General features: G+C 41.9%; 2 protein-coding genes across 2 annotated transcripts in view; both read left to right on the top strand.

The window, feature by feature from the left end:
- The window catches only part of LOC134439924 (organic cation/carnitine transporter 2-like), a 30,411-nt gene extending 27,952 nt beyond the window's left edge, over positions 1-2,459 (top strand). The window contains exon 10 of the mRNA XM_063189850.1: positions 2,324-2,459. Coding sequence (XP_063045920.1) covers positions 2,324-2,459 — 136 coding nt within the window. The remainder of the gene's footprint in view (positions 1-2,323) is intronic.
- A 291-nt stretch (positions 2,460-2,750) lies between these two features.
- Positions 2,751-12,651, top strand: LOC134440516 (organic cation/carnitine transporter 2-like). The gene is made up of 10 exons (XM_063190618.1): positions 2,751-3,315; positions 4,430-4,533; positions 4,708-4,862; positions 4,950-5,121; positions 9,297-9,438; positions 9,607-9,698; positions 9,862-10,076; positions 10,559-10,741; positions 11,292-11,427; positions 11,535-12,651. The coding sequence occupies exons 1-10, from the start codon at positions 2,956-2,958 to the stop codon at positions 11,626-11,628; spliced, it is 1,653 nt and encodes a 550-aa protein (XP_063046688.1). The 5' UTR covers positions 2,751-2,955; the 3' UTR covers positions 11,629-12,651.
- The last annotated feature ends 242 nt before the right edge of the window (positions 12,652-12,893 follow it).

Below are 12,893 nucleotides of genomic sequence, written 5' to 3'. Positions count from 1 at the left end.
CTTTGGATTTTTACAGGTATTGCCACAAGAAGAGAGCTGGATAGAGGTCTGCATTTGAGGCATGAAGAGAAGACAGACCAACACTAAGACAACAGGATACCATCACCAAACTTTGATGAAACACTTTTAAGCAGCAACTGTTTTGTACGTATCTGTGGGCCTGGTGTACATTACAGAGTGCATCACTGCACTCATTCAGATTAAACTTTGGTGAACTACATTATATAAGACATGAGGTGTGGAGATATTGTGGTGCACTGTGATAATACATCACAACATATATGGGCAGTGTGCAATTCTGCGTGGGACATTTCCCAACCCACCTCATCTCTTTCTCCCACTCTCTCTTCTTCTGGCGCTTGTGGATAATACCATGTCTGATGAGCATGCACATGGTGATCTGTATTATGTATTATGAATAGATTGAATATATGGGGTGGGAATTAGGCATTGCTTCTACCCACTCCTTCCCACTCCTTTTCTTGTGTGCAGTGATTGTTTTTCTTTTTTTGTCTTTCTATGGCTCTGTTTTGTTTTGAGCCAGGTAGGCCTATAAGTCTCTTGCACATTCACTTGAAATACTGTATCAAAAATCAATCAAAAAGTCCACCCTTGTTGGCTAACCTGTCATTGCATGATTTAATTACAATGCATCACCCTTGGACTTCAATGTTCCATGTTCTATTTTTCCATCCATGCCAATGTTCCAATGTTCAATGGTCTAATGTTACACACACACACACACACACACACACACACACACACACACACACACACACACACACACACACACACACACACACACACACACACACACACACACACACACACACACACACACACACACACACACACACACTTACACATTAAAAGAAAAAAGGACATATATATTTTTGTATTTTGCCATAATTTGCTGCCAACATTTCCAGTTATTTATTTAAAGTGTATTGCTTAACAATTCATTAAGCAACTTACCTTTACAGAGTGCTTGAGTGATTGAGTTCTTGATCAATTATTAAAATGTAGCACCCTAATTTGCTAAAAAATGAGTATGTTATATAAGCCATGTAATGAAACGTACTTGTATGTTTTACGTTCAACAAATATTGCATGAAATGTAGATTATGCATATTGTGGAGATATCGCACAGAATAGGGCCTAGACTTATTCTAATTCTTCCAGGTACTGCTTACTGTGGTTGTCGTCCATGAACTTTAGATGTAGCCTGAACCAAAGTGGCTTTTAATATACGTACAGTAGTTGTGTATCTGTTTTTTTTTTTTCTTTTTTTTTTTACAGTCGTGGAGGAGACTGGGAATGGAGGAAAAAAAATCCACTTTTTGTATCACCCAATATTACTTAGAAGCGCTTTGGATTTATGGTTTAATGCAATAGACTTGTCAAAAACATTTAAAGATGATTACAGCACAAGGTCTACAAGTTTTATTTGAACAGTACAGTAAGGATGTGAATACATGCACCCAATCCACCTCTGCTTGTGTCATGTTGTAGTAAAATATGTGGGCAGCTGGCAGTTATGATGGCAGTGCCTGTGGAGTAGTGTGTGGGGACAGTACCTTCCTCCAGGGTGCTTCAGTGACATTTCCTGCAGGTGAATGATTCCAGAGAACTTAGAACACAGGGAGAAGATTCACACTGATTGGTTCCCATTGTAGTTAGCTTTGCATGCATACTACAGTTCCTATGGAGTGTCCACTACTTTCCACTGAAAGACATAGTATACAAATATCCTGCTTTTTTTATTTCCACGCACTGCAGATTACACTGTGGTATGGCTGAAGGTCTTAAATACAGCCAAATGATCCCCAGCCATCCACTAGTTGGCGAGCGTTGGTAAGTCTTTCATGTGGGAAAATGTGTGGAATGGAAAGGGGAACTCACAAGCTCCAGCCACAAACCTCATCATCAAAACATTCCTGATAAGCACTATGGCTGGTGTTTAACAATAGGCTGTGTTGACAAATCTTTCAGGTGTGTAGTTTTACAGCAGGGAAGAAGATTTCGACCTGTACTCGCTAGCATCCCGCTATTGTTTATGGGTTTGGCCCATTGAGCTTTGTGACCCAGTACATAATAATCTATTGGCGCAAAATAATTGAAACGCTACTCAAATGAGGTCTTATTATTTCTAGCTTCGAACTGGATATTAATATTTCAGGGCAAAAAAATATTAAAAATTACAAAAATGATGATAGTAGAAAACTCCATTGACACCCATTCATTTTGCACTTAGGTTGGATTAGGGTTAGCCAGTTGTGGCTAGTAGCTAGTTCCGTGAGTGAACCCCCGCTGATGATTCCAGCCTGGTCATGGTTCCCTCTCCTGAAGCAGACAGCCTCTCCTACTCCACTGACCGTGCCAGAGAGACAGGCGTGGGCTACCCTAGTGCGACCTCTGCTGGAATGAAGAAAAACATGCTGGATGAAGTATTTTTCTAACTAAATCTCCAGTTAATTCTAAAACTAAATCCTATTATGAGTCCACCCAATTTTACCTCTGACATACTTCATGAACCATTTACTTAACAAGTGACAACTCGGTCTAGGCTCTGTCTAGTATTCCTAGTAGTATTAGTATTTCCTCCATAGTCTAGTTTCTGGCCTGCTGTTTTGCTAAGTGCTGCTGAGATGTTTTCTGTTAATTTGTAAATACATTTGTAGGCAATGGGGAATAGAGAAAAACATGTATGGCCCTTTAAACCTGTTGCCCATGTGGTCTGTATTTATAGCTTGCCCTGTGCCAAAGTGGCTATTAATATACAGTAGCCGTGTGCTTCACTGAACTACAACAGTTGAGCAATGAAATGGGCATGTGTTTCATTTACAATAACGTCTTGTTTTCAAAGATCATATGCGATTTTTGCACGTGTTTTGCATAGTTCTAGTTCTTACTAGTAGGATTTTTTGCAGGTATTTGTCTGACTGAACTTTTCTGATGAGGGACTATGAAGAAATCGTTGCTTTCCTTGGGGAATGGGGACCTTTCCAAAATCTAATCTATGCTCTTCTCAGTCTGAGTATCATTCCCAATGGATATGTGGGAATGTCAATGGTTTTCCTAGCTGACATTCCTCCTCATCACTGCAGAGTTCCATCCCTGAACAGCAGCTATGGTGGACTGGGCTACAATCTGTCCATCCCGACTGAGGAGCTGAAAAGGGTGACCATCCTGAGTCGCTGCAGACGCTACACTGAACAGGAAGACTCGGACTCTGCCTACAGAAATGACACAGAGGGATGTATGGATGGCTGGGTGTTCAGCAAAGACAGATATGTGTCCACTATTGTCACTGAGGTAAAATGACTGCAACCAGTTGCCCTTTTGCATGAGACCATGACAACCATGAGAAGCATGAGAATGCGATACAACAGATCCGTAATCTGTAAACTATTAGGGTCAAATGTATAGGCCAATTGTTTTGGTCTGGGGGGCCGTGAGTGGATGCTAGGGGGGCCGTGGTGGGATGGCAGGAAAAGCATAGCTTAACAAAACTAATAATTTAATGAATTGAATAACTTAAGTTAATTAGATAAACTACAAATAAGCTTAAGTCCCAGTGGGGCACTGCCTCATACACCTAAACTGTCATAGGCCTATGTGAGTCTTAACCTTATGTCTTAGTATGTCCATTACCTGCCTGCTGTTTGCGCATGATATGAAAAGGGTAGACTGATGGAGGATTGACTTTATCATTTTGTTTTTCTGTGTTATGTTGTGTTATGTTATGGGTTATTTTTGTGTAATGGAGGCCAACTAGCAGAGTGTGGTTTGGAACGTTAGTAAACCTCCCTCCAGAAGCCTCAATACAGTGCAGTATCGTTGGGCTATGGGACCGTCCCTTTAGCTCAGCGGTCTCATACTGTGCCTCCCATTGCCGAAACGATGCGCTGACGAGGTGGTGAGTTCGTGGCCCGAGATGGACAAGCTGCATGGGAACACCTCCATCACATTGGTGCCGTTCACCCAGGATGGGAGTGAGGTTTAAGAGGGAGAGTGTAACAGAGGCCAACTACAGCAGAGTGTGGTGTGGAACGTTAGTAAACCTCCCCCTCGAAGCCTCCATTCAGTGCGGTAGTGTTGGGCTATCTGACAGGCCCTTTAGCTGAACGGTTTTGTACTGTGCCTCCCATTGCCGAGCCAATGCGTTGACGAGGTGGTGAGTTTGCGGCCCCGAGGGGGACGAACCGTGCGAGAACACCTTCGCCATATTTGTATGTTTGTTTAGTTTTATGTTGTTATGATTTCTGTAGCGCGTGAATGGGTTTTGGAATCCACCAACCTCATAGAGTTTTTTTTAACTTAAGAATTAATTTATGCAGCTTGCAATATTTCGGCCTACCAAAAGTTGCCACGTGTCATATTTAAGTTATGTTTTGGCAATACAGTAATATTTTCACTCACCCCACAGTGGAACCTGGTGTGTGATGATGCATGGAAGGCTCCCTTCACACTGACTGTGTTCTTCTTGGGAGTACTGGCTGGATCCTTTTGTTCAGGTATTGTCTCTGACAGGTGAGCCAGCCATAATGAGGAAGCCCTACAACACAATTTAGAATGTACTGTAGTCTTTGAGCTATAAACAATACAAAAAACAGACAAGAAACACGCCTTGAAATTTCCCTTCTTTAAAGTGGAATTTGCAAAAGCTCTTTTTCATTTTGTCTTTGTCTTGTCTCTCCTCCTCAGGTATGGCAGAAAGCCTACCTTCCTCATAACCATGGTGCTACAAACTCTGGTCAGTGTGCTACAGTCCGCCTCCAGCAGCTATGAGATGTTCTGCGTGCTTTACTTTGTGGCAGGGATGGCGTATGTTTCCAATTACTGTGCAGCCTTTGTGCTTGGTGAGCTTAACATGTATGTGAGTCACATTCTTACTCTTATTTGTCATCACGTGAAAATGAGATTGACTAAATGCCTTCCACTGACAGGTTCTGAGCTGCTCAGTAAATCGGCTCGCATAAGTTTTGGGATCCTGGGAGTCTGTTCCTGCTTTGCTGTTGGCTACACCATTCTGCCACTGTTCGCGTACTTCATTCGTGACTGGAGGACACTCCAGTTGGTTCTGTCTCTGCTGGGGTTTCTATACATTCCCCTTTGGTGGTAAGTTAACACACACACACACACACACACACACACACACACACACACACACACACACACACACACACACACACACACACACACATTAGAGTAACTTTATTGACATGTACAGTACCTTCTTCCTTGCATTTAGAAAAATGTAATAAATAATGGGCTTATTGTATTACATGCATTCAATGTATGAATTTAACCTTCCATTGATAGACAATAACCGTCTCTGCATTTTTGTTTATAACTGCACATGGCCAAGAATTGACTGTGTCTTATATAGTGTCTAAATATTTTCTAATGGGAAATAGATAACAATAAACCAGTTGTGGGTGAGCTCTTGCTGTTAGCTCACCTAGCAAGCCTGAATCCTTACTAGCGGGGAGCTACATTGCTAACAACTTCAACAAAGCTTGATAAAACGGGAATTACGTTATATTGTAGTGTTTAAAATCTTATCTTTTTGTGTTCTGCTATGCAACAGTTAGTACTAATATACCTAGCCTACTTCTGAAGAAAAGCATTTAGCCTGTAGGCTAGGTTGAAAAGCTAGTCAGAGTCAGTAGGAGGATGATGGGCTTGTTGTTATGTCCGTATAACTCCTGAATAACCACACCGGTAGCCTGGTGAACCAGCGCCACCCGCTGGACGACAAAATGTTTTGTCTACGGGTGGGTCTGGCCTCGCATAATGATTCAATGAAGCCAGAATGCCATGAATCTGGCAAACCAATTACAACGCAAAGATGTGTTTTGAATCAAACCGGTTTTGAGGGAAGGTTGTTCTCATCAACAATCTTCAGATGTATTATGCATCGAGGCCAGACTAAATTAGACATCCACATTTAGTCTGGTTTATCAGGCTACCACACCGGTGTATTCCACATGCCATGCTGTTTATTGACTGACTTCACGGCAGCACGCACACACGCTTTAGGGCAACTGCCGTTTCAATCACAGTTTCATTTAAAGGCCAACTTCCGATAAAACACAGTTTTACTCACTCCTTTTGAAGATCGGACGGTCACCCCAAGTTAAACTCACTTGCAAGGCTCTCATAGCGGTGCGTCACCTCGCCTGGCTGTGTTTCCCGGTGTTTCCCAATTTACATTAATAATGCAGAGAAACGAGCGAATCACGAAAGCCTTTCTGTGTTTCGTCACGTCGAAAGAAGGCGTTGCCCACAAAGGTTTATTTCGACCCATTTTTCTAAAAACATGTCGAGTAATTTTTTTCTGCTTGTTTTCAATACAAGCAACATCTGGTGGCCCGAAATCTAGCATAGCTTAGCTATCAGCTGGTTGCTACTCTCAGGTACACACACAGCACAAAGCCTCATCCATACAGCAAGCCCACTCTGGTTGCTCCGTGCCTTCAGCTCGCCTAGGGGTCGCTGTCGAAAGAGCACAGCCCTGAATGGAGCATGCACGCCTCCGTTGGCGCCCCTATAGTGCAGTACCACCCGGAGAAGTGGCGACTCTGTTTCACATTACATTCTATCCAAGAACAGGAGGACTGAGCCAATCAGAGACGCATTTCCACGAGAGCAGGACGAGTGAGCCAATCAGAGACGCTTTTCCACGAGAAACACGGAACACCCTCTCGTTTCTCCACAAGCCACATTGCTGGCTTGCAAAAACGGCTTGAAACAAAGCAACCAGAACGTTTTTTAAAACAGGACCAACGCGTAACACATTCAATAACAATGGGGAACACAGCAATATTAATCAAATGACGTGGAGGCCATCTTTAAAGGAACAGTAGCAGAACTTATAGAATGAATAAGGGAACAATATTCAAACATAACATTTACCTTTCATAAAAGCTAATCACAAACAAATTCCAGCTTTTAAAGAATGCATATGATTTGATTCATAGCCACACCTACCTCTTATTTTTTTCTTTAAAAGCAGAAACCCACGATATATCACCACGTTATCACCGCCTGCTCACTGGTGTCAGCTTCCCACTCGGTAGAGTTGACGTGACAGAATTCGAGAACCTTCTCTGGTACAACTTTGCAACAAAGGAAAAAAAAAGAGAAAAAGTTTCTGTTTGCCTTTGCAACATTCCAGGGTAACCATTTGGACTGCCTGTCCCTTGCCCACAAATTGTGGAATTATATAGTTAAACCATCAGTAGCCTAATATTTAAATTTGAAGTGGCCACTCCAAAGAATGGTCAATGAATGCATAACCTTTTATGCCCTGTGTCTCTCTCCTTACACATTGGGAGGCCTGCCAACTGTTAGGACTATGGAAAAGAGGGAAAGCTGTTTGCACACTAGGCTAGGCTTTGACCAGACACACTGCGACCTACAAATTCAGTCTTTTCTTTTCTTTTCCTCTTTTTTTTTCTCTTCACATGGCCGGCCCCTGTTGAAGTTGGTCTGAGCATGCCCTCCATCAGCCCTTGTGACCTATTTGATCGACAATACATAATTTAGATGTTCTCCCAAGTTCTGAATTTTTCAGATTCATGATATTTTTGAACTTCAACTTGGATGTGGGCTTTTGCTTAGTATTCACTGAATCTTAGTAACTTTTTCATGACAGGAAATATGAAATAGACTTTCAAATGTCCATCCACATTAGACTCTGCATTGTCTTAGCAATGTTGTTATAATGTAATTGAGAGATTTCAGCAGAGTGCATAGGCGTCGGCGGGCCCATCAGTAAGATGAAAAACAAGATGCGGAATTGAATAAATGACTGTGATGTTGAAGAGAGAGTGAAACATGGTTCATACTCCTGATAGACATGTCAGCATGGATATATTTTTGATAATTATTTGAAGATTTCGACAGCACAACAATATTTTGTCACAACAATTGTGGGTCCCAAGACTATTCCCGTGAAGAATAATTGGTCTATTCTCTAGTAATTACAACTGGACTTTCGAGTCAGTGTTATCTCATTAAGTCTGTCAGACAAGTGTTTCCCCAGTCACATGCAAAGATGTTTGATAAATCCACGTATAGAAGACCTATGTCTATGCCTATGCCTATGGTGTGTCATGCATAAACAAATACTGCTGCCTGCTTGTCTCATTCTGCTTTCTGGCAGGTGCATGCGTATGGTTCTCATTGATTGGCTGCCTTCTTAATGGGTGCTGGCATACAAAGCTGCCCTACAAAGTAGTGGTGTCAACAATGATCGATTCGGCGATCCGAATCGATGCGGGCCATGGACGATCCAGAATCGATCCGGCAAGTTCCAAAATCGATCCAGCAATTTTTTTTAAGTTTCAATTACTTCCATGGATATTTCGGGAGCAAGTGAATGTTGAATTAAATAAAAGCACTTCAAAACATTGCAAGACTGATACAGACTGATACAGAAAACAGCCAATAAATTGTTGCTCAGTATCTGACTACTTGTATTGCCTCATCATGACTGATTAAACATTTGCTTTGCTTTCAGTAGAAATGTAATGCATTGCAATGCATTGTAGAATTGGATCGGATCGGATCGCTACCTCCCGAATCGTGATCGAATCGGATCGTGAGGGCAGTGCCGATCCACACCACTACTACAAAGGCAAAGTGCAGTAACTACAGCAACTTTGAAACTGAGAATAAGAATAGCCTTGGTATTAGGTTGGATATTGTAGTTACTGCCAATTTGACATGGTAATAGCTCTGACATGGGACACATTTGGACCATAAGGCTTTTTCACAAGATAAAGGAGGTGTCAAGAGCACCATTTTCAGTGTAAACTCAATTTTGTCAAGATATGTAGCCTACTTTATTTTTACAAGCCAGAAGGAGTCTTCTATTCCCATTTGTTCTCATTCTACCACGGTTTCTCATTCAGCAGGATGTGTCTGGCACCACTTCCACTGCTCTGTGTGGTGATGAACACACATTGGCTTTGTTTACATGAGACATTTAATTCCGAATTAACTTACTTTAATTCTGAATAAAGCTTAATTCCACTTTGAAAACGTCATGTAAACTACTCAATTGGAATTAAATGAAAGATCAAAGTAAATTCGACAACTATTTAATTATTAATTCGGAATTAAAAATGACATGCAAACGTAATGATTAATACCTTCCAAAAATGTGATTCCTGCATTTGGCCTGCTTCCTTCATGATACCAAGGCCACCTGATGATTAGGAGGAGGATGAAGATAAAAAATGGTGGCAATGACTTTAAAAAAAGGTATGGTTTGGTTCCCTCAGGTTCATCCCAGAGTCCCCCCGCTGGCTCATCACTCAGGGCCGGTTGCAGGAGGCAGAGGCCATCATTCGAGCTGCTGCCAAGAAGAACGGCATCACTCCACCAGAGGACATCTTCCAACAGGAGCTCATGAACGACACAAAGGTGAATCACCAGAAGCTTACTGTAGATCTGTAGTGCACAGGTTTACTTTGTTTATTATTTGATTGCGGTTGGGGGGGGGGGAGGATAGCGGTAAAGAAATGTCTTTCTACTTTCGCCCCTGGTGTTTATTTAATCGTAACTACATCCTCTCCTTTGGTTTGTTTCCAGACCAATCATACTACTGAGAACAAGTACACATGGTTGGACCTGCTAAAAACGGAAAACATAAGGAATATTACAATTTTAAACATCATCATTTGGTGAGTTATAGCAAACCTACTGAGTGTCCTTACTCAAACCGTACAGGGTTGGAAGAATGGACCATTTCCAAAGCTTGTACATGTATTTGTTTGTTTCGTAGTGGAAGGTGCACAATCTTATGTTGTGAGTCAACATCAATTATCAATTGCTACTGCTCCACAGGATCTCGCTAACAATGAGCTACTATGGGCTGTCGTTCAATACTCCCAATCTGGATGGAGATCCTTACCTCAACTGTCTCTTTGCCGCAAGTACCGAGTTTGCGGCCTACATTTTCATCTGGTTCACTACGCGCCATGCTCCTCGCCGCTTCACGTTGCCCTTCACTCTTCTTCTTGGCGGGGTGGTCTTGTTGCTCATCACTTTTGTCCCTGAAGGTTTGCAGAGCATTTCTACTCCTTATTTCTACTCCTGATCAGTGTTGCCAGATTTGTCTGATCAAAACCGGCCCAAAAGGTTCTCAAAAACCGCCAAAATGCGCTAAATTCCGCCCAATTTCAACAAATTGCATTGATTTCAACGGGCACAAAACTGCTTAAACAACCGCCAAATGGCCAATTTTCCCGTTTTTACCCGTAGACGGACATCCCAAGTAGCCCAATTGTGCGGGCAACTGTCCAATCTGGCAGCACTGCTCCTGATCCTTTGAATCTTATCTTTGACCTTCTTTGACATACCGATTATCTAGGTTCGTCTTTTTTATATCATGATTATTATGCATAGACATTCAATAACTGGCAGACTACAGAGATATGGTACATCATGGCTATGTAAATAACCCCTTCTTCATCATTGATAATACATAGTTGTGTAGAGTAGACATCCACATTAAAGCCGTCGTTATATTTCTGTACTTCAGAGCTGAATGGCTTGACCCTTACCCTGGCGATGACGGGGAAGCTTGTGGTAACCGGTGCCTATGCGTTTGTGTACTTCTACACCATGGAGCTGTTCCCCACTGTAGTGCGCAATATGGGACTGGGAGTCACCTCCATGGCGGCCAGAATAGGCAGCACTGCCTCTCCATACATAGCCTACATTGGTAAGTCCATATGTGTAATTTGCAAAACCACTGAGTTTATTTAGTAGCACTTTACCTTTCATGAGTGGAGGTGCAAAACGCACACCAGAAGCAGAGGTGCTGGCAACCAGAATATACAATTGTAGAAGGAGAGAGGTGCCGCACACTCACAAGTTAAATAAACAGTTTTTTAATGTGACAACGTTTCGGCCTGCCGGCCTTCTTCAGGTCATGTGTGCCTGAAGAAGGCCGGCAGGCCGAAACGTTGTCACATTAAAAAACTGTTTATTTAACTTGTGAGTGTGCGGCACCTCTCTCCTTCTACTTTACCTTTCATGAACAGCGTTAATTTAACATGTGTTATGTGTATTAATATGTGTTGTTCCTCATTATTGTATTGAAGATATTACTAATTATTAATTAATGGACACGTCACTTTTACATGTTGTAATACTATATATACTATATATAACTATATATTGTGTAGCACATGTATATTAAACTGTATTGTGTTTAATGACGATTGTAATATATATTATTCATATTTTGCTCTTGTTGACTTTTTTCTCAGGGACGTATCATGAAACTGCACCTTACATACTCATGGGTAGCATTTCCATAGCATCTGGCGTACTGAGCCTGTTGTTACCAGAGACAAAAGACGAGGAACTCCCAGAATTCCTCAGCCAAGTGAAACCGCTCAGATGGTGGGTTCCAGAATAACATGTTTATTTGCTTACCTTTAACTACACCATTTTAAACCCCCTCTCCTCTCACCTCTCTTGTTCTCTCTCAATCTCCTCTTGTTCAACAGGTTTTGCAAGGAAAAGAGGCCATTGGAACAGAACACGCGAGACGCAAATGGACATGTACAGAATGTAGTAGATCTGACATCGGAACAAATTTAGCCTACAAAGCTACTGCAGGTTCCGCTCCGGCTTACCTGAGGGCGATGCTGAAGCCATATGTTTCTTCCAGGGTGTTGCACTCAATGGAATAAGCTAGTTGCTACAAGAGCAGGGTCATCCCTCTCAACTGTCAAGAAGCTTGTGAAGACTCATCTTTTCCAAGATAACTACTCATCTCTAATCCTGGGCACTACACTTAATAGGGTCTCCACTATTTATACTGTATATTACTGCTCTACATCTATTCCACATTGCTTGTATACTCCAATACTCTGTATTGACCCCACTCTGTACTTTCTTGGATGTCCTCTTTTTAAGTCGCCTTGGTTAAAAGTGTCTGCTAAATGAAATGTAACATAATGTGAAGTAAAACTGTAGAGAACTTATCATCTTCTGAGTTACTTTGCCAAGTATTAAACATTTATATTTGAAAAGTTGAAGTGATAAAGTGTACAGGGATAAATTGACTAATCGGATATGCTACGTCCAGGGCCTGATTAAGATGGCCTGGGGCCCCTAGGCTCCAGGTTCCTGTGGGCCCCTCGGACGGCATATTTCACAACAAATTTACATAGGCAGTGTCATAATTATGAGCTAGCAATTAAGGGTAACATGTACAATAACTGCAGTCAATATGACAGATGAGGTTTTCATTTTTGCATCTGACACAATTGTAGGAGCCAAAATGAACTTTTTGTTTATTCTTACCATTTCCCTTTTTTGGTCTTTTTATTAGTGTGTGTTTGTGTGAGTGAGTGAATGAGTGAGAGAGTGAACTTGGCCACAGGTGTGTCTGACCCCACCTAGAGGATGACTGGGGTACTGGAGCCCAGGTGGAGGTGGAGCCCAAGGAGAAGGCCTTAAGGGGCAAAGGTCACGGCATCCAGTTTGGCTGAGAGGGCACACAGTCCTTTGACCGTGTGGGCTGGACTGATCCATAGCATATAGTAACTCTCAGTTTTTTGTCTTTATCTTTCAACAAGTTTTAAGTTATTTGTAAACAATCATCATTATCTGCATTAAATGGACAAACTGGAACATCAACTTCTCCTCATCATTCACCTGCACGAGTTAAAGATAAAATCCAACTCAGTCACCAGTAGTGGTCAACAGGAAACAAAGGAAAATTATAAAAAGCTACTACAACAATTATGCAATTTTTCACTTTTGTCCAATCAGGGGGCCCCTGGCAGGTGGAGACATATTTAGCCTGTACGCTAATACGGCCCTGTCTATGTCAAGATATATGTGTTCATTGGAATGCT

Source organism: Engraulis encrasicolus, chromosome 23 (assembly GCF_034702125.1).
Source record: "Engraulis encrasicolus isolate BLACKSEA-1 chromosome 23, IST_EnEncr_1.0, whole genome shotgun sequence".
In the NCBI taxonomy this organism is placed as follows: Eukaryota; Metazoa; Chordata; class Actinopteri; order Clupeiformes; family Engraulidae; genus Engraulis; species Engraulis encrasicolus.
This window is presented reverse-complemented; position numbering and strand designations above follow the sequence as displayed.

Excerpts from the sequence above, each read along its gene's own strand:
- LOC134440516 (XM_063190618.1), top strand. The coding sequence starts at position 2,956 with ATGAGGGACTATGAAGAAATCGTTGCTTTCCTTGGGGAATGGGGACCT. Across the intron at positions 4,863-4,949 it reads CTGTGCAGCCTTTGTGCTTG|GTTCTGAGCTGCTCAGTAAA; the intron begins GTGAGCTTAACA and ends TTCCACTGACAG. Across the intron at positions 11,428-11,534 it reads CAAGTGAAACCGCTCAGATG|GTTTTGCAAGGAAAAGAGGC; the intron begins GTGGGTTCCAGA and ends CTTGTTCAACAG.